Genomic DNA, 20,952 nt, shown 5'->3' on the forward strand with positions numbered 1-20,952 from the left:
AAAGGGGGAATGCAGCTGCGGAGGTTCAAGTAGGCGAAGATTTTATGAACGACGGTGGTGATATAGTGCTATAACAAATGACCACCCTGTATACGCAATGCGTGAATGTATGAAAATTACAGGAACTATGAAAGCACGCTAATGCTATCTCAATGTTTAACAAAGGGAAACACTGGGGACTTGAAAGAAAAATTTGACCAATAAGCTTGCTATCTGTTACGCCCAAGGCATTTATAAATGCAATCGCTAATAGTATCAGGACAACTTTAGACATTAATCAACTAAAGTGCAAGACAGGATTTCGCATAGGTCCACTACAATCGATCACATCCACACTTATCAACAGGTAATAGAAAAGTGCTCGGAATATAACCAGTTTCTATGTATAGCATTCATTGAATACGAGAAAGCATTTGACTAGATCGAAGCCTCAGACGTCCCGCAGGCATTGCGAGATCACGGTGTAAGTGAGTCATATGTGACGGTGTTGGAAGATAGCTATAGTGGATGCACAGCAACCGTATTTCTGCCTAAGGTGACAAAATTCTTTTTAAGGAATGGGATACTCAAGATGATGCAATCTCCCTAGTGTTATTTACCGAATAATTAGTTTGCCTTCCAAGACATGGAATGAGAGCAGTAAATCTGAGATTCGCGGATGACCTTGTCTTGTTAGGTAGCTCAGGAGACCAATTGGAAATAATTACTAATGATCTCGATAGGAGAAACAGAGAGGAAGGCTAAAGTTAATATGCAGAAGACTAAAGTAATGTTGAACACCTTGTAAAAAGAACAGCAGTTTAAAATAGCCAGTGTAGCACTGGAAGTGGTAAGCGAATACGTCTGCTTAGGACAGATAGTGCCTGCAGATCGGGACGGTGAAAAGAAAATAACTAGGAGAATAAGATTGGGATGGATTGCATTTGAAAGGTACTAAAACATTATGACTAGCAGCCTACCGCTATCACTTAAAAGGAAAGTGTGTAACATTTGCATCCTACCGGTACTCGCCTGTCTGTCTGAAACATGGAGGTCAAAGAAAACGGTTTTACTTAAGTTGAGGACAACGCAGAGGGCTATGGAACTAAAAATGGTAGCTGTAATGTTAACCGATAAGACGCGTGCATAGTGGGAGAGAAATAACTTAAGGTATTAGTTCAAATTAAATTAAGAAGGCAAAATGGGCGTGTCCTTTCTGTAGGAGTGAGGGTACCACTGATGGTCTGTAAGAGTAACCATTTGGATTCCAAGGGAAGCTAAGAGTGGCACCGGGCGGCAGAAAATTAGGTGGGTGGATGAGATACAGAAATTCGCAGGGGTCAAGTTGATGCAGCTAACACAGGACCGTGTTAATTGGATTAAAATGGGAGATGCCTTAAACCTGCAGTGGGTAGTCCGGCTAATGATGATAATGACCTTTATAGATGAAATACAGACTCGCATCTACACACTAAAATCAATAGCACTACACACCCTACGAATACATACTTTGGTAAATGTTTACTGATCAGGGCTTCCTTCCAACCCATATAGAGGTGCCTTTTTTAGAATTTGTGGAGACCCTTCCTGTTGGAGAGGGTCGGAAAAATCTTTTTGCCTTAAGAAGATTTGGAACACTGGTAACAAATCGTGAACTACACGATGTGCATCAGAAGCAAACCCTCTGGTATTCACACTTTTCACAAACATCTACGTTTTTCGACGCACTTTTCTAATGGCAGCTCACTGGTCACAGAGAATGAATATTCCTGCTTAGTAGCCTGAGGTATAACACTGTGTTTGATTTCATGCGATGTTTTTTTTTTGTAAAGGATCGAGGCAGCCTCCCATTTCCTATTGCGTACGCTGGGTAGGAGTAACGCCTCTGTCCGCCAAATGTCTTTGATCTTTGCTGAACATTCAACATTAATACTTCAGCAGCAACACAACGACACGTTGGGAAATGTGCGTTGTAGTGGCCATGAGCCTGCATAAGAAAAATGGAAAGGGCGAAGTTGTGCTGTGAGAGATATTTCAATTATTAGAGATGCAGGCAGTCGCAGTCATTCTGCAGCCTTAAACGACAGAGTCTTTTTTCTTAAATAATGAGTGTCGAGCGTTTATGCCCGTTCATGAGCGACAGAAAATACGAGTTTAATGTATATGAATAACATGCAATGGATGAGGAGAACTGTAAAGGAGGGTACGGAAGGGCTAGAGAAAACGCGAGAAATAACGGGAGGGTGCAGAGCAGTCTACAGCAGTGTGTTGTGGCCAATGCTTTATGGCAACAAACGGCCACTTCTCTTCAAACCTTCTGTGAAGTCACGTATCCTTCCCATTTCAGGATGCCAAACCATGAATTTAGGCGATCAGGGTCAGATACATATGGATGCCATGGCGTCTTATCTTGGCAGCTGTCACCTAATAAGCATTTGATCTAATTATATATTGGGATACGATAAGTAGAGCAACATGATAGATGTCATACGGCACTACAGAGCCCTTTTCTTTTTAGCTTTTTAGAAGGCGCTGGTTGTTGGATGCTGTGACAACCACTGCTTTGACAGCTGTGGTAAAACTTGGGCAGCGGTCGAAGCTGAGGCAGAATGTCAAAGCGATTCACTTTCGCATTTTCTGTATTTTCTGTTACGCCCGCTGTAAACCTTCATTAATAGCTACGCTTGTATTTCGCAGTGCCGAACATAACAAAACGCCGAGTGAACTTTGTCAATCTGTATTTCGGTATTCTTTCAAGATGCGGTTTGCAAATCCAACTTAAGGAAAACATGATTGTGTTAAGCGTGAGTTGAACCTGCTATGAGAGAAAGCTAGTAGGTGTTAGACCCATTTCTTATTATCTGGTCAACGCGTCTCGACTGGCTGTGCCAACTGCCTTATCAGAAGCAGCGTGATGTTTTCGTCGTTCTGTAGTAGAGAGAAGCCGAGACAGCACTCGAACTTTATTATCAGCAATGGCTAGGGGCGGCGTAATTGTCAGCGCACAGCGAGCTCCTTCTTAGGTATAGGGCATCAAGTAGTGACATCACTTGTGGCGGCGCTTCAAGGGTCAAAGGAACACAAGTCAAGCTCAGGGGGACTAGTGGTCAGAATTAAGCGTTAATGAGACCCCAATGATCATACCACCCCAGAAACACCATGGTTAAACATTGCGAAACGGCAAGTCGACTCGTACAAGTCGTTTGATCAGTGGCAAGCAGAAGAACATTGCCACTCAATGTTCTGCGCAGACACCTTAACACACAAATCTGCGCAGACACCTTAACCAAGCTCTAAAGAAAAGGAGAAAGATGGCAGTGAAAAAAGAGCGAAATATATGGCGCAGGGGAAGGCTTCGGACGACCACAAAGCTTCCTTCATGACAGCCAAGAATTGTTAGTGGAGTTTTTGTTGAAGGATTCTGTGTGAAAAATTAATAAATAAAGTTGTGTGCAATCGAACAAACATGTCTTGCTCAAAAAATGTTGTCCAATCTAATGAAAAGATAAAAATCCAGATGAGCTGCCCTCAAATTTCGCATTAGGAAGTAACGTAAACTGGAAAATGTTTTCAACACACCACAGACATTTTCAATGAGATTCATATGGCGCCCTTTATGGCACCCTTTATGGCACCCAAGGCAAGATAAACACTGCCAGCTCTTCAAGGTGGTCCCGTACTATTTCAGCTGTTCTCAAGCATGCTCAGCCTGTTTCCCCAATTCGACCTAGGCTCCAGAGAAATACCTGGTGTTCTGCGGCCTCCAGACTCACCGCTGCTGGTTTCATCGAGAGGAGAACGTAATTTCATTGTTTGACACAAATTATCTCCAGTAGTCAGCTGTTCAATCATTGTACTGCATTGCAAACTCAAGTCGCTTCGGCCTCTGCTTCGGGGTGAGCTGCCATTTTAGGGCAGCGATGCAGCCTGAAGACCTCTATTACTCAAACGCCGGCGTAATGTTCTTTCGCTCAGTTGTAAGTCAAGGGCTTCTTTGATCTCGGCCGCACTTACAAACGTGTCAACTACGGCGGCGGCGATTATAAGCTGGTCAATGTCATCTGGACTCAATGCCGGGTGGCCACGACGCGAAGTGTCTCCAATTTGCCCCCAGGCATCCCCTGTACGCATGAACGACGGGATTATTTGCTATCATAGATGTCCCTAGCATCTCTGAATCTCGAGAATTCCCATCCCTTCAACAAAAACATGTATAATCTACTGGTACCTATCTTTTGGGAATTCATGCAGCATATCGGAATACTCGTGCAAAGCCTCAATCTGTTGGAAATGAACTTCTGAATCGAAATTATACACTGTTTGGAGAGATTGAGTGCCTGAGTGCCCACTTCACCACTCTTCGTGCTGTCGTGGCATGTCACAATTTAGTCGGAAGAACCGCAGCCAAATGTGCGCACCCTTGTTCCTGGAAACGCACCGGTCGAATCTTTTAACGTGTTAGGTTTGAATGTCACTGCTGGTTACACTTTTTAAATGTGGTACTCTTCGACAAGCCGCAAGGCAGTGGCTGGCGCATCCAGTTACCAGGGGACGCATTCCATATCTGCCGTTTTCTTTCGTTTTATATGGCTAGACGTCAGCATGACCACATCTCACTGGCATAAGCTGCAAGCCAAAGAAATCGCAAGGAAGTGGATACTTCCACCGGCGATAATAATCAGCACTTACCGCATGCAGCGGCTATACCACAGGCTGCGCCATGCAGCCAATTTGGAGAGATGATCGGGGGTTTGTGAATAGTCTAGTCGCTTCCCACGGACGTACATGCAAACAACGTTAAAGGACCAAATGAATACAAAATCTAATTTTGAAAATTGAGCCATCTGAGATGCGTTTAGTGGTTTTCATTCTTGCAGTGGTCCCACCGTGTGCGGTTGTACGCCCCCTGATTACACTTAAACTGGGCACGATCACATGACCCACAGCCTGATACCTGTATAAATTTCTGAAAGAAAAGTTGCTTCGTTGAGATGATTTGCTTTTCTTTCAGTTTATTGGGAGACACTTTCGCAAATTGAAAAAAGGAGATTAGCGGATCAGAGGCCCACCCACGAAGGGATATGAAGACTAGAAATTCAGTGTCCTGGTATATTTATACCAATCCGGTTGATATTCCCGCGTCCGAGATTCCACAAATTTCTTCCAATAGGACGAATTTGAAGGTAACTTACCTAAACTTTATGGGCACCAATGATTTGGCCATTGTCAAATAATGTGGGCAGCCAAGTTTGCGAAGTTTGGCCCGCGTCAAATTTTGGGGCTCCCGTCTACCAATTTTCGTAGTGGTCGCGTTAATTTGACAATAATCATTGAGTCGGCCATCGCTAGTAACTAATATACCAATCAGTAGTTATCAAGTAACACATAATCGATCTTGTTTCATTGAGGGGATGCATATTTCGCGAAATTCCGCAATCAAAATAGACTCGATGTATTCCTGCGCGCGTGCGGCACACTGAATAGAATGTAAACACTTTTTTCGATCACGCGGGTTGTGCGCGTGGTCCTGCGCTTGTTTTGCGGTTAAGCAAACAAAAATTAGAGGGTCTCTTAGATGTATCTTAGGAGTAGAACGGCGGAAGCCTACCCTTCCACTGTCATTTGCCTCTTGACTTTTTTTGTGGTATCTTTATCTTAAGTCATCAACGTTTGACATATTTGTCGTTTCGTAGTCATGATGAATCATGCCTATTCATTGTAATCCTTATCCCTCATCGCTTAACACCTTTACTCGTCTTCAATCAGTTGCAGTCACTCGAGTCGTCGTTTGACGTATTGGTCATTTCGTAGTTATTAACAGTCATGATCAGTCGTGCTTAATAATTTTGCTCGTTTCCAGTCAGTTGCGGTCATTGCAAGACGTCATTTAACATATTGATCGTTTCGTAGTCGTCATGAGTAATGCTAATCATTGTTGTCATTACCACTCATCGCTAAGCATCTGTACTCATTTTAAATCGGTTCTGCTCATTACAAGTCGTAGTTTGACGTAATTGTCGTTGCAAGTCAATAATTCTCATTATTATTCATTAGCATTATTCATTAACTCTATCACCAATGTCTATACAACTTTTGTTCATTACCTATCACCATTAATTGTTTTCATTCTTCATCTCTCTCCTCACACGTGCGATATTTGTGTGTGATACATGAGCGCATAGAGCGACGGACAGATTACGAGCGCAGATTTAAGCCCCATGAGCGTATTTCGCTTAAAAATGTGAAACCAGTGGTCTATCGTATCTCGCACAAAGGCATGAATATTTTTTAGCACGACTTTTACCCGCCCATTTCTGTGAAGCCACGTAATCGCCGTTGCAAATTAATTTTATCTTCAAGAACACAGGAAACGACTGCCCTCGCTCATTCTTGCTGCCACACCCAGCCAGACTGCCTTTGTGCGTGCGCAAAAATTTCCATTCACTTTCACGATGTACCGAAAAAAGAACTCCCGCACAAGAAATGCATTCCGCTCGCCACGCTTGAAAGGCATATGGCGACACGGGGTTACGTTACCCATATCAGGCAGTAGGCGGGCCGACGCGCGAAGGAAAGCAATAGGGTACTCGGATATTTTCCAGTGGCGTTGCCCCCCCCCCCCTCCCGGCATGACTCGAATGCCATGATGAGCGCGCCCTTTGGATTAGACCAGTTCTGAACTTGCAGCCTGAAACCGTGCCTGATATTACCTCTTTACCAGGGAAGCCCAGCAGTTTGCTTCTATTTTGGCTGTGTTTGGCACAGCTGATACTATCCCGGATTGGCATGGCCTTGAAACCTAAAACTTCAAGACAGATTTACGACGGTTTTCTAGATAGCCGTCACTGATATTTTTTCCTTGTTTTTAACATCGTTTATAAAAAAGGTTAGAGTTTTACCTTATAGCGATGTGAAGGAGAGCCAAAAATTTCTTTTCCAACACACCGACCATTAAATAAGCTGGAGAAAAATCTCTTTTATAAAGCATATACTATACTGCTGAGCCGGCAATGTCGAATGTTATTCTGTGATGCTGGCAACCAAGATATCTATATTTCCATTCATCAGAAAGACACGTACAACTTTGTGGCTGTCTATACTACACAACTCGGGAAGAAGTGGTCAGGCTCTGAAATTATTTAGTATCGTTTTATACGGGGACACAACTGGAATATTTAACAATATGAGGTATTACATGCCCCATGAATTATCCAATACTCACGCCGAATTTTTACTTGTAAGAGTGTAGTGGAAAGTTCGCTTTGCCGTTTCTTTTGTCTGATCTTGATTACTATATTTCACCGTCCAACATTTTACATCGGCACTTTTTTGAGCTCCATTTTTGTCCTGGATTCCAATAGTCTCAATGCTTGTCGATTTTACTTCATAAAATATCTCCGACGATTTGCTTAAGCACTGCAATGGAAAGAGCCCCTTATTACTTCTTCGCCTGCTCTTCTGATTGCGGCACCCCAGACACAGTTTTCTTCTCGGGACGTTTTGCGCGTTGCAACCAGAGCCGCGAGATCACGCATCAGATAGAAAATGTTAACATTTTTTTCCAATTTAGATATTCGCTACTTAAGCTACATGCAGCAGAAAGAACTGAATTCAGTTACTGAAGCGTGTACAGAGAAAAGCAGTGCGTTTTATTTATGGCAAATACAAAAGTATTCATTCTCCAAATGCTTTCACTCTAAAAAGTAATTTACAATGTTTAGCTGTGAGAAGGAAGTTTAGCCATCTAGCATTGTTTCATCTCCGGAGACCTTAAAGTAGATTTTCCTTACTGGGTGAATTTAGCAAACACTAGAAAAATGCGACATGCGAAGGATGGTGGTCAATAGCTCCCAGGCCACAGTGTCTGCTTGTGAGCAGTATAGTCAGGTAGCTGGAGCTACCCGAAATCTCAAAATATCTGTAGAAAATAGATGAAGTACTATTATAACCTCTGAAACAGTTGATAGTTTTAATGGGATCTCAAGACCTACAATATGTCGACCGGTATAGAAACCTAGGCCTGGGAGCTTATGATTACCTCTGTTCATGAGAATCCCTTAGTCAAAATCTTCGAACAATTCAATGAGATTAAACCCGTTTTTTCCGAATACAATCGCAGTATCGAATCTCCTTTCTTCTAGTTTAGGTCAATCGACGCTTTGTGTCAAAGAGTTTAATAATTTTTCCGTGTTCCTAGTGCTGGTGTTGTGATGAATGTTGAACCTCATACCCATTAAATGACATGACTATTGCGGTTCATGGGTCTTATGTTTATCATAGCTTACTTTGGACCCCATCTGCTTCGATACATTGTATGTCGTGCAGTACGTACAAAGAAAAAATAAATAAAATTGTCATAGCAGCCTGTTTAACGGCAGCAGCAGCTTGGAATTTCGGCGCTCATTCCTTGAGTTAGCCATTTTATTATTTATAAAAAAAAGACTGTTCTTCCTTTTCTAGGTGATCACCTTTCCTTTAGAAGTTGTAAGTTGTTTTGATGCATGCTTGTTAGCTTCTTGACCAATGTTTTTAACCTGTACATTTTTGTTTATTTCTGGGTACCAATAACAAAGTGGTTAATAGATGAGAAACAAATTACCTGAAATATAGTGAGTGTGAATAGCTACTAAAATTGAATTGAATGCTGTAGGAATGAGCGGAGGAGACCGAAGGCGAAACGTTTGTGCAGATGTTGCGTATTTAGTACATGCCTGAACAGTATTGACCAAGAAAATGCCGCTGTTGCATCGCCTGTGGATGCCCTAAAATGGAGCTAGAGCTGGAAGGAAAAAATGGAATACTACTGGGACAACTTGCTCGAATATCAAAAGAAAATATCTGACAGCACCAGACTAACGCGCAGTAGCGTGAATTCCCGCCACAGCCACGTGTATGTAGCCGGTGGTGGCAGGGACAGTGAAGAAAAAGTAAGTATAACAACATGCAAATGTTACGCTACTGCAGAAAGCAATTAGGAGGTATGGAAACGAAGTTGAGATAGGGCACAAAGCAGTTTTCCGAAAGGGATTCATAGTTAGCAATAACAGGTAGCATAAACCAGAATTGAGGACAAGAATAAAGAATGCCGATGTTGTCGCATGTGTCTCTTGCATGAAAACCTGTAAATCAGCTATAATCGAGTGTGTAAATCGTAAAGCGCTGACATTAGCCGGTAAGCCTATAGTTTTGCAGGGAAGAGTGAAAGCAATGCATAGAGACGGAGAACAATCCGTTGAAGAGTGTCGCAATCTGCACTCTAGTTACGGTAGCAGTGGGAGAGAATGAAGTCCTTAACGCTTACTATTCTTACGGTACGCAGTCTCGGAGACAACGTTGTTCTGGAGTAATGAAGGATGGAGGCGGAAGCAAGGCAACATATCTACTGCGAGTGTGCCACCGACGCGAACTTTGGATTCTAGGTCGGAGTGAGCTTGATAAAATTTTTGAGGAGCGTCTCGTGTACGGCACCAATATCGCAATCCTGCAGTAGCTGCCAGCTTGATGCTAGCTATATGCTCTCCGACGCAAACCCCTCTACAGGGCCACAACCAGCGTCGACTGTCGTCGTGACAGAACCTCGTGATCCGAGTACCTATTGAGGCACCGATGATGTCGACATTGAAGACTGGCTCGTTATGTACGAGCTCGTCAGTAAACATAACATATTGAATGCGACACTGAGACTTGCGAACACATATTCTACCTGGCGGTTACAGGGCGAGTCTCGTTTGGGGCGCACGAAGATCTGACCTCCTAGGCATGTGCGAATAGAGAATCCGGGATCTCTTTGGCAAGCCGATCGGAAGCAAGCTCGACGCTAGAAAGGACCTAACATCGCGAGTACAGTCGTCAACAAAATCATAACTCTCGTACATAAAATACGCAATCTCCAATAAGTATTCTTCATGAGCCCCGCAGGGGTGGCGCAGTGGTTACGGCGCTCGACCACTGTTGACAAGGACGTGGGATCGAATCCCGGCCTCGGCGGCCGCTTTTCGAAGGAGGCAAAAAGCAAGGCGCTCGTAAGCTGTACGATGACAGCGCACGTTAAATCACCATAGGTGATCGAATTTTCCGCAGTCCTCCACTACGGCGTCTCTCATAGCTCGAGGCGCTTTGGGACGTTAAACCCCACAAACCAAACCAAACCTTATCTCCATGCCACAAAGTGGACAGCGCCATGCTGAGTCTGACAATGTCGGCCACTTCCTAAAGGGCACTATTGATGACACTTTTAACCTCCTACTTTGCAAATATTGTACGAAGGGCGGCTTCATACTAGAGGTAATGATTTCAGCAAGCTAAACACCATCGCATTTTCAACAGTTTGACCGTTTGCTAAATACAGCTGCTACATCTTCGTGAGAATATTCACCAACACTGCATCAGCTGTCCACAATCCAGCTTGACCAGGATCGTTCGCAGAGAGTTGGAGGTTATGACCCCTGTTGCCTTCACCGCTCAGCCGTTCGCAGAGATTTGGAGGTTATGACCCCTGTTGCCTTCACCGCTCAGCAGGCCCACGCTATAGTCCTTATCTAAGTTGTCGTTTGCCAGGACTTCGCAAATGTAGGCCTCAATGGGAACGTAACTCAGAACTGTGGTCAGCCGCTCTCATAGCTTTTCTTATAACCCACCAATCCAGTTGTAGCTGCTGCGGATCCTATTGTGCCCTTCCCTACGCGATAAGTTACCGCAACCTGGCAGAAAGGCGAACCTCGGATAAACGAATCATATGCTTCATTGGCACTTGTGAGCCATATTTCTCGCCATTGACGGAGCCGTTGGGTTACGCCACATCTACCTCGCTCTTATCCAAATCGCAGCGCCGACATCAACCCACCCAAACTCTGCCTGAAATGCCCTCCCCGCGACTTGAGCTCTCCGGCATCGCGCCCCTGCAGTCGCTCGCCGTCTCCTGAGGACCACTGCCACCAACCTCGATGTTCATGGTCCCCGACTTCTCGGACTGTCTTCCGAAAATCGGACCAATGCAGCTCCCGGGGGTGACGTAGCACTGACGACGAGGTCCGACATTCCCCTGTCAACCCTCGCTAATCGCCGCAACCTACTAGATATCTGCGTAGATGATGCCCCTCTTACCGCCCTCATTGACACTGCTGCCAAAATTCTCGCCCTCTGCTCTTCGTTTCGCCGCCGTCTCAAAATGGTTGTCACACTCGTCGTTTCATCAGCCGTTTGTGTCGCCGATGGAAGCGTTGCGGGACTGTGCACTGCACGCGTGAGTATTTTCACTCACACTACCCCTGTGCTCATCACTTTCATCGACCGCTGCCCTCACCGTGTGCTGCATTGCATCGACTTTTAACGACTTATTCTGTCCTGATTGATGTTTCGCTTAGACCTTACTATTAGCTATTAGCTACAGATATCAAGCCCCGCCTCTGATTCATCTGCTTGTTCGTCTACCGCCTGAAGCTCTCATCTGTATTTGGTTCGAGCCGTTTCCCGCTATTCCTGTCTGCACATACCTCACTTGCCCCAATCACTGACGCTATTCACCGTAACAACATCCTCCTTCATACGTTCGTGACCGTTACGGGTAACCGCACCTATCTTGAAGTCTATAATTTCAGACGCTCCGCCAAAGTTTTACCCCATGGCATCGCACATGCTGACCAGTCTTCCTTGGCTGACTGCGAAGTTGCTGCACTCATGCCTGCGCCTCTGCTTGGGCCCCTTGTATCGGTCTCTTCTCATTCGACACCTTTTCTTTTATAATGGCAATGGATTTGACACCTGACGAAACCAGTGCTCTCTCCGACCTTCTGTTTTCTCCAGCGAGGTATCTGATCTTGGGGACCGACCATTTAAATATACACCGTTGTTACCCAACACATCAATACGGGTGACGCTAGCCCCATTCAAAGGAGACCTTATTGAGTATCCCTTGCTGAGCGCGACATGCTACCGGAGGTGACAAGATGCTGGCGAACAATAATATTGAGCCTTGCTGCAGTCTCTGGACGTCCTTCGTCATTTAAATAACAAAGGAAGATCAAATTTGGCGATACTGCGTTGACCACCGCTACCTTAATTAGAAAAATAAAAAAAAACGTTTAACCTCTCTCGATAACTGCCCCCGCCTTGTACAGCTTGCATGGTGCCAGTTATTTTTCTTCGATCGACATGCATAACGGCTACTGGCAAATTGCTGTCGATGAACTTGATCGCGAGAAAACCGCATTTATCAACCCCGATGTCCCATATTAATTCAAAGTTATGTCATTTGGTCTTTGTAATGCTACTGCGACCTTCAAGCGCATGATGAACTCGCTCCTCTGAGTTTTCAATTGAGCATGTTTGTACTATTTAAATTGCTTTGGTTTTTATCCCACATAAACAAGCTACATTCACCGACTTTCTACGATTCTGGCAGTATTCAGCCGCGCCGGCCTTCAAATGAACGACAATAAGTGCCGTTTCGGCGGCCGCCAGATCAAAATCCTGGGTCATTTGGTTGATATACCGGGTGTGAAGCCCGGCCGATGTTTCAACATGCCTGCTTGCGATGATGCAGGCATTGCGAAATCAGGGGGTAGGCGAGCCGTACGTGAAAGAGCTGGAAGATATATACATATAGTGGCTGCACAGCAACCATAGTTCTGCATAAAGAAAGTAACAAAATTCTGATAAAGAAAGGTGTTAGGCAAGGAGCACACAATCTCCCCACTACTATTCACAGCTTGCTTAGAGGAAGTATTCAGAGACTTGGAATGGGAGCAGTTAGGGATAAGAGTAGATGGAAAATACCTCAGTAATCTGCGATTTGCTGATGCCATTGCCTTGATAAGCAACTCGGGGGATGAACTGGAAATAATGATTGATGACTTAGCCAGGAAAAGTAGAAAGGTAGGCTTCAAAATCAATATGCAGAAGACTAAGGTAATGTTCAACAGCATCGGGAAGCAACAGTAGTTTACATTAGGTAGCGAAGTACTGGAAGTAGTAGGCGAATATGTCTACTTAGGACAGGTAGTAACCGCCGATCCGGACCATGAAAAGGAAATAACAAGAAGAATAAGCTTGGGATGGAGCGCATTTGGCAAGCACTCGCAGGTTATGACTAGCAGCTTACCGGTATCGCTGAAGAGGAAAGTATACAACAGTTGCATCTTGCCTGTACTCACCTATGGGGCTGAAACGTGGAGGCTAACCAAGAGTGTTCTACTTAAGTTGAGGAAAACCCAGATGGCTATGGAACGAAAAATGGTAGGGGTAACATTAAGAGATAGGAAGCGTGCCCAGTGGGCCAGAGAAATAACTCAAGTTACTGACATTCTAGTGGAATCTAAGAAGAAGAAATGGACATGGGCAGGACATGTAGTGCGAAGAGAGGATAACCGATGGTCGCTGAGGGTAATAAACTGGATTCGAAGGGAAGGAAAGTGTAGCAGGTGGCGGCAGAAAGTTAGGTGGGCAGATGCGATTAAGACGTTCGCAGGGGTCAAGTGGATGAAACTAGCACAGAACCGGGTTAAGGGGAGAAATATGGGAGAGGCTTTCGCTGTGCAGTGGGTATAGTCAGGCTGATGATGATGACAATGATGATGAAGCCCGGCGCTGATAAAGTTCGTTCATTGCGTGAATTCTCTACTCCACGTGATGTGGGATGTTTTCTCCGGCTCGGCTATACTTCCGCCGCTACAATCGAAACTTCGCAGGCAGCGTGTTCCCTTGCCTCCCTGCTGTAGAAAAACGTGAATTTCTCTTGGAGCATTGATCAAGCTCATGCTTTTACCACGCATACTTCCGCCCTCACAACTCCCCCTGTCCTGCACTACCTCGGGCCGTCTACACCTACAGAGGTCCGCACCGACGCTAGTGGTCATGGTATTGTCGCCATTTTTGCCCAGAGCCAAAACAGTGACTCCCATGCGTATGCCTGTGCCAGCAGCCTGCTATCTGCGTCAGAGCGGAACTACTCCATTACGGCGTGTGAATACCTCGCAACGTGTTTAGCTTTGACTAAACTATGTCCTTATTTATTTTGGAGACCCTTCAGTATAATGGCGGACTTTCATGCTTTGGGGTGACTCTCCTCACTCAAGAACACTAGGCCGCTTAGGTCCCTGGGCCTTGCAACTGCAAGTGTGCACGTTAACGGTTCTGTGCAAGTCAGGCCATTTACTCCAAGGTGGCTACTGCTTGACCTGCCATCCCGTCCATCCTCACTAAATGCCTTGCAATATTGCCTATGACTGCGTTTTGTCCATCTCGGACTTTCTTCACATTAGTGCAGAAAAGAGTTGTGACCCTTTCGTGCGCTCCATTATTGATCACCTGCGCAACGAGAGCTCCGATCCGTCCGTCAGTATGTTTGTGCTGAATAACGAGACATGCTGATGCAACATGCGCCAAGATAGTGTAGATCGTTTGCTTTTCGCTCCGACTCATTTGCGCCCTACTGTTCTTGCGCACCTTCATGACGCCTCTATAGCAAGGCACCTGGTAGTGTAGCGGACGTAGAACAACGTTCGAAAACGATTCTACCGGCCTGTAATTCACCGCTCGCTTCGACGATATGTCGCAGCTTGTGAATTGTGGCACCTCCTGAAGATACCGTTTCTTCAGCCTAGTGAGTCCCTTTCACCCGATGCAGTTCAGATTGAGCAAGCTGTATTGCGAAAGCAATGCCATGCCAGGTCTAACCACTCGTCACTGCGTGCCGTGTCTATGTCCACATTTTTAAACACAAGAAGATAAAGAAGGAGAAGAGAAACGCTCGCTGATCCGCGGCTAATGCCTTCGCTCTATATTCGGTTCAGCAGCGTTTCTCATTTCATTTTTCTCATTTTTTCTTGTTGGTCTCGGCCTGCTTGGGCAATTTCCCACGTCAACATCTGGGAACGAATACATCGTCGTGGCGACCGATTACCACTTGGTATGCTAGAACGAGAGCCATCTCCAATATGCTTGCGGCGTCGCTCGCTTAACTATTGGAGCCACTGTGTCTTCAGTTGCAGGCGGTCGTGGAGAGATGGCGCCAGTTAAATCCTTATCTCCGCCAAGGGGGTAGGGATGGTGTGGTGTCGAAGCGGCAGCGTCTGCCCGGAAGGCGCATGGACAAATACGTGCTGCAGGCGGGCGCCGTAAGGATCGCCAACTACCACCTCAGGTGGAAAGGAGGAAATGAGGACAGCGAATTTTCGGCGCATGCAGTAGTAATATTTCAAGAGGCGATGCTAGAGCTATCCAAACCAGTTGTGCTTCCAACATTTCAGAGTTTCTTCTGCATTCGTCATATTGCTTGATGGCACTCCTCGTCAATTGCTTACTGATCGCGATTGCTGCTTTCTTCCCAATTGTTCATGACTTTGTCCGCTCATGCGCTACACGTCACACGTTCACAACGGCCTACTATTCACAAGCGAACGGTCTTACTGAGCGCCTTGATCGCACAGAGGCCGATATTCTGCTCATATATATTTCCGACCATCATCGTGACTGGGACGCCTTTTTAACTTTCATAAAATTCATATCACACCGTAATATCGCCTGATAACTTCTCTTCTATCTCCTTCTCGGCTGGAGGCTGTCTTTCTTTCGACACCTTACTGCCTCTCGACGATTCTACCTGCAGTTTATCCTCTGATGCTATCTCCCGCGCTGATGTCACCCGATATATTGCCTGTGACCTGCTTGGCGCCTCTCAACGCTCTCAAAAGCTTCATTACGAAATTCCGCACCGTGACACCCAGTACCCTTCTGGCTCCCTCGTACTCCTCTGGGTCCCGGGCGGATGGGTCGGCATGCTCGTGGAACTTCCTCCCTACGTGGGCTCTTACCGCGTCTTGCGGAAACTTAGCGGCATGACCTATGAGATAATGCCTCTGCACTCCAAGTTTCCTTCCACAACTTTTCCTCACAGTCGTGCTTGTCGGCCGTCTTAAACACTATAACTCGCACTCACTATTGTAGTGTACGCAGCGGGACTGTACTATATTTGCGGGAGGAGGAGTATTGTTAGAATACCCCGTCTCAGAGATGACGAAAGTATGCTGGAATTCTGAAAAACAACGACGCAGAATCTAGGCTCTTTTTTTCCGGAAAGTGTACCGCTAAACGAGAACAGTACCGACTACATCGTAGTGTTGCTCGTTCCACTGCGCTCAAGTGGTTGAAATGTTAGTACAAGGAGCTGATGACTTGAAGCCGATTATAACTCACATGCAGATATTCCGCGAGGGCAGAACAGAAAATTTGGAAAGGATCCGCTGAGGGTTAATTGTCAGATAGAGCACCTAACTATGAAGAACGGCTTCGCAGTGGAAGAAGTAAAAAAAAAGTCGATTGAGCAGGCTTTGGCAAATGCTCTTAATGAGATGGCATTAATGTTTGTAGAAGGGTGAGATTAACAAGCGACTGACGAACTGGGGTCGAGTGGTGGCATTTAAGTAGTATCGGGGGGGGGGGGGGGGGGGTTCTGGCGCAAAGATAAGTAGAAGCGAAGGATGCGGAATAATGCTGCGTGAGTTTGACAAATGACCGAAAAGAGGTCCAGTAAGAAAACTACTGGACACCGCCACGTCACCCCGCCGCACACCATCACATCCTACACGGTGGTGCAGTCAAGTATGACAGCAATTCGCGAGTCGTTTTGGATTCCGAGCGTGCGCGGAAACCTTAAGAAAATTATAGCGTCCTGCCATGTATGCTCCAGACAGAGACTCAAGGCGGCAACAGCTCCCACGACACTTCTTTCTAGCGACAGAGTCAGCGGCACTCAAACGTTTGAAGTTCTGGGCATAGCTTTTGCCTGTCCATTGTGCACAAAACGGCAGCTTCAAAAATTACATTGCCCTATTAACCTATACAAACACAACAGCAATTACCTGGAGCTAGCCTCCAATTTAACGTAATGGCTTTGGGACGCTTTGTCGCGCGCAGGGGACAGCCATCGACTATATACAGCGACAATGCTCTGAGGTTTAAAATGGCTTCCAAAGGCCTGCAGACAATGTGTAAGATTCCATTCAGCCACTAAACTCAAGATTACATTACTTGGCAGCATATACCTTGGAAGTTTTGTGTAGAAACGGCCGCATTGTGGGGACGCTGGTGGGAACAATTGGTGAAAACAGTCGAGAAATAGCGGCGGGAAGTCCTCGGACAATAAATTCTTTCATTCGAAGAGCTAGGCACAGGGCGTTGCAGATTTCGATTCTCACGCCCTGCCACATCCTCCTGGGAAAACAGTTGATTACTTTGCCCGAAGCGAAAACAGCATCCGTTCCTTCGGCCACGGTAACAGAAATAGGTGGAAGGTTAAAATAGCGCCAAACGATCATGGAATAGTTTCAGAAGCGACGGTGGAAGGAATACCTGTTTCAGTTACGCTCGGTCCACTTCTCCGATTCCAGCCCCGCGAATGTCATCAAGGTGGGCGGCTTGGTGATCGTGAGTAAAAAAACATGCACCCAAGCATTTGTGGAAGACTCCTCGCATTGTTTAAGTCTTCAGGGGGCGAGATGGACATGCGCGGACGTGCAGAGATAAGATGCCATGCGGTGCCATTTTAAGGCGACCGGTGCAGCTCCTATATCCCTTGGAAACACACTTTAAATTAATTACACCCATATTTAGCGGGAGGTTGTAAAGAATAGACGAAGAACAAACGGCAACATCAGAGCTCAACTTTGAAACAAAAAGGGGCCGATGGCGACGAAGCTGTGCGCGCGTGTGGGGTGCGAGTGCTGCAGAAGAACGTCTGGGAAAAAATGAGGAAGAAGCGTGGATGTTGCAGTGCCGAAAGAGACTTCGTCCGAGAAAGACGTGTGTAACCCTGTCGGAATCTATCCGGAGTTCGTTACCGTTAAACAGTTTTTGCGCGCTAGTAATTTCGTCATTCATTCGAATAACCAAAAGTATAAAGTTGTAGTAAGCAAAGTTCAGTTCTAAAATTTACTACACATGCTTTTATTCGAAATCATCCTCCCCCCCTCCCTTTACGAGAAATGGTGGTCATTTAATATCCCGCAGCAAATGAAGCCGTGGAGGCACACTCTCGCCTCAACGCATGGACAAGGCTGCTCGCGGTATAGGACTACTGCCTCCTGATGTTTTACTTGAAGAGTAAAGCATTCTCCTTCAAGTAAAAATTCGGCAAAACACTCGAGCTGCACATTTATAGGCACTAGAGTCTAGGTCACTGCTGCTATCTTTATGATGGGAGCAACTTAATAAAAGAACAGGAGTCATAAGATTGCACAAGTTTGCATTCAATAGATTGACTGCTGATTCTGCATCCTACAGGTATGAGATCCGGTTAGCAGCCTTGCCCATCTGGACTCGGTCCAGCTCTCCACCGTGTTCACATTGGAACCAGAAGAAAGAAGCCAGTTGATATTCATTGGCATCCTTATAGTAACACAAAGAGAGAAAGAAATGCATTGTTTATACGAAGCATATCCATACTGGATGCTGCTTAAACTTGAGTTTCATTCATCCCATCAAGCAAAAGGCATCCACTGTCTGCTCTGCTCAGTGGCGTTCAAGAGTAGAGAAAAAAGAAGGGCGGGCCCCCTATTGATCAATCTGCGAAAAAAGAGCTGCACAAACTTTATTGAATACATTAGCAGTTGTAAATCTTAAAAGACATGGCCGCTACTAAAACCATGACATCATCTTCCTTACACAACAGTTTCATGATCTGGCGCTTTCTACCTCCATCCGACGGTTCTATCCTTAAAGGAAATTAACCAGGTGTATTTAAGATATACTATGCTCCGAGTACCTGGGCTCACTTATCGAGGTACCAAATTTGCGGGGAACCGAATTTTACCTCCCGGTCTTCAGTTTAGAAAAAGGCAAAGTTCAAAAACCAGTTCTTTATTGTCGGAATTAAGGGACAGGCACAATACTCTTTATAAAAGGTGGGTCATTGAAGTGCACCAGAATATACTGCTTCAATATATTATAGGGTATTTCCACTTTTTGCTTAGTAGTTTGATTTCTAACAGTGCAGGGGATGAAAAAAATGCGCAAAACAGTCTGTTTTATATTTCATACAGAACACAGTTCATTGCTTTATGCTTTTTAGAATGATGCCTCTCGTAATGGCTGTATTTTTTGCCTTCTTCTCTCATAACCATCATGTTGTCAGCGTTTTGCCTTAATACCACTTTTTGCCATCAAAACAGCCTAGTGTATTGATATTAGTATCTTGGTCACTACATATTAAGGCGAAAAGGTTTTTAGCCAGACACAAAAATATTCGCCGTATTGTTTGGGATTTAGGACAAATACTAGCACCCATACGGATTGTATAGGAATACCATATCACTGACGTGCCTACCTCCATTCGGCACAAAAGTTCCCCTCCTTCTTAGCCCAATTGTACGGCAATAGAAGGTTCCGCCGCTTTTTATACTTTTTCTCGTCCAAGTTGCAATTCATCTTGATGTGAACTTAGGTGCTAGTTTGCGACAATTTTTTATTCAATAACATGTGTACCACAACTTTTGTATTTTGATCATTAACGCATAAAACGTTATTTGTAGCTGAGTGATCATGGAGAGGGCGCTGTCAGTAGAGAAGAAAGGTAAAGCGGACAGCGCGCTTCCAGGCACGTGGTGGTTCCCGCCACAGGCGAAAGAGTGGGCAGCGGTCGTCGCAGCAGCAGATAGGTCTACCTGGATTTCACTTCAAACACATAGGGTGTAGTAGTGTCAGTGCTAATGTTTTCGGTAGAAGCCGATGATTATCAGTAATGTATGAGGACACTTCTTATTTTTCTTGCAAAAGGCTGCGTCCTTGATTCCGATTTCGCGTTGCAAGCTTTCCTTCAGTCACTGTCAGGATACACCTCATGAGGGGACAAGGTGCATCGACTTTTGGGTTCAAATTATGTACACTTTAGCGAGCGTGACCACGTAGATAGCAATGGGATTAGCTTACAGGTTAGCTAGGATGCACTTAAATGGCCTCACATAAGCTCACGAATTCGTAGAGCAAAGACCTTACTCTCAGATACACAAAAATTGCTAAGTGTAATGTTTTTCTTTTCATGTTTATGCACCTGCACCCGCAAACAAAAAAGAACAGTGTACAAACTGTAGCCCTTCAGAAGAAATTTCTCTCCCAGTAGAATCCTCTCAGGAGCTCTCTCTAAATTTGGGGCTTTCAACATAGCTGCTGTGCATGGAATGCGCTCTGAAGATACTGGGCTGCTCGGTTATAGCTCCGAACAGGATATAATCTATCTGATTTGAGCTTCATACCGAATCAGTTCAAGCAATGTGAGCTCCAAGAAAGACATTGTCCGTCTTACTTGAAACCACTATCCGTCCTGTCTGACAGGCTTCAGCTGCGAAATGGATATTGTCTGCCCGGTGTGAACTCAATAGCAAGCTTATCTGTCGGGGTTTAGGCATTATGTGACAGTAAAATGTCCAGGCTCTATATCGGACTACCCACACCGATACTACTTTAAAGGTGAATTCGAACGTTCTGGTAATAGCCGGTGTCGCAATAAACGACATTTTTTTATAAAGAAGGTGCGTTTCACGATCTTTCTATCGGCGATTACGCGCTGTTGTCATTCAAATAATATAGATTTAGGGTGGCCCCGATCGCTTTCTCACTCCCCTCGGTTCAGCAGGATAGTAATGTGTAATAAAATTAATTTGGTGCTGGAAAATTTCCAACTAAAATGCCCAATATTGTTAATGTGAAATTCTAAACATGTGTTGCAAGAAACAAAATCCACCACACAATATGCAAGACGCCAGCTTTACGTCCGTATGAAGGTTTGTACGGAATTGCTTTTTTCTGTACTTATTCAGAACTGCGAATGCCATGAGCATTACACCTGAAGCCTAATTTATGCTACAATTTCTTTTGGAAATAAGATGGTATCAAAACATTTTGAGATCACTGTTGACTCTACGATGATGATATGATGTGAAAGCCTGAGAGCTGCTGCGCATTGTATGCCACGTTTATTTCTCA

General features: G+C 45.1%; 1 protein-coding gene across 3 annotated transcripts in view; it reads right to left on the reverse strand.

Moving 5' to 3' along the window:
* LOC146173801 (female-specific histamine-binding protein 1-like) overlaps positions 1–20,952 on the reverse strand; it is a 73,842-nt gene that overhangs the window by 50,304 nt on the left and 2,586 nt on the right. For 2 of the 3 annotated variants that reach the window (XM_084584291.1, XM_084584293.1), the window contains exon 2: positions 7,202–7,395. In XM_084584291.1, coding sequence (XP_084440417.1) covers positions 7,202–7,395 — 194 coding nt within the window. Of the gene's footprint in view, positions 1–4,668; positions 4,749–7,201; positions 7,396–20,952 lie in introns of those variants that run through there. The other variant, XM_084584292.1, reaches the window with a different exon arrangement.

Source organism: Amblyomma maculatum, chromosome 11, assembly GCF_055883805.1.
Source record: "Amblyomma maculatum isolate TAMU_Amacu chromosome 11, ASM5588380v1, whole genome shotgun sequence".
Lineage (NCBI taxonomy): Eukaryota > Metazoa > Arthropoda > Arachnida > Ixodida > Ixodidae > Amblyomma > Amblyomma maculatum.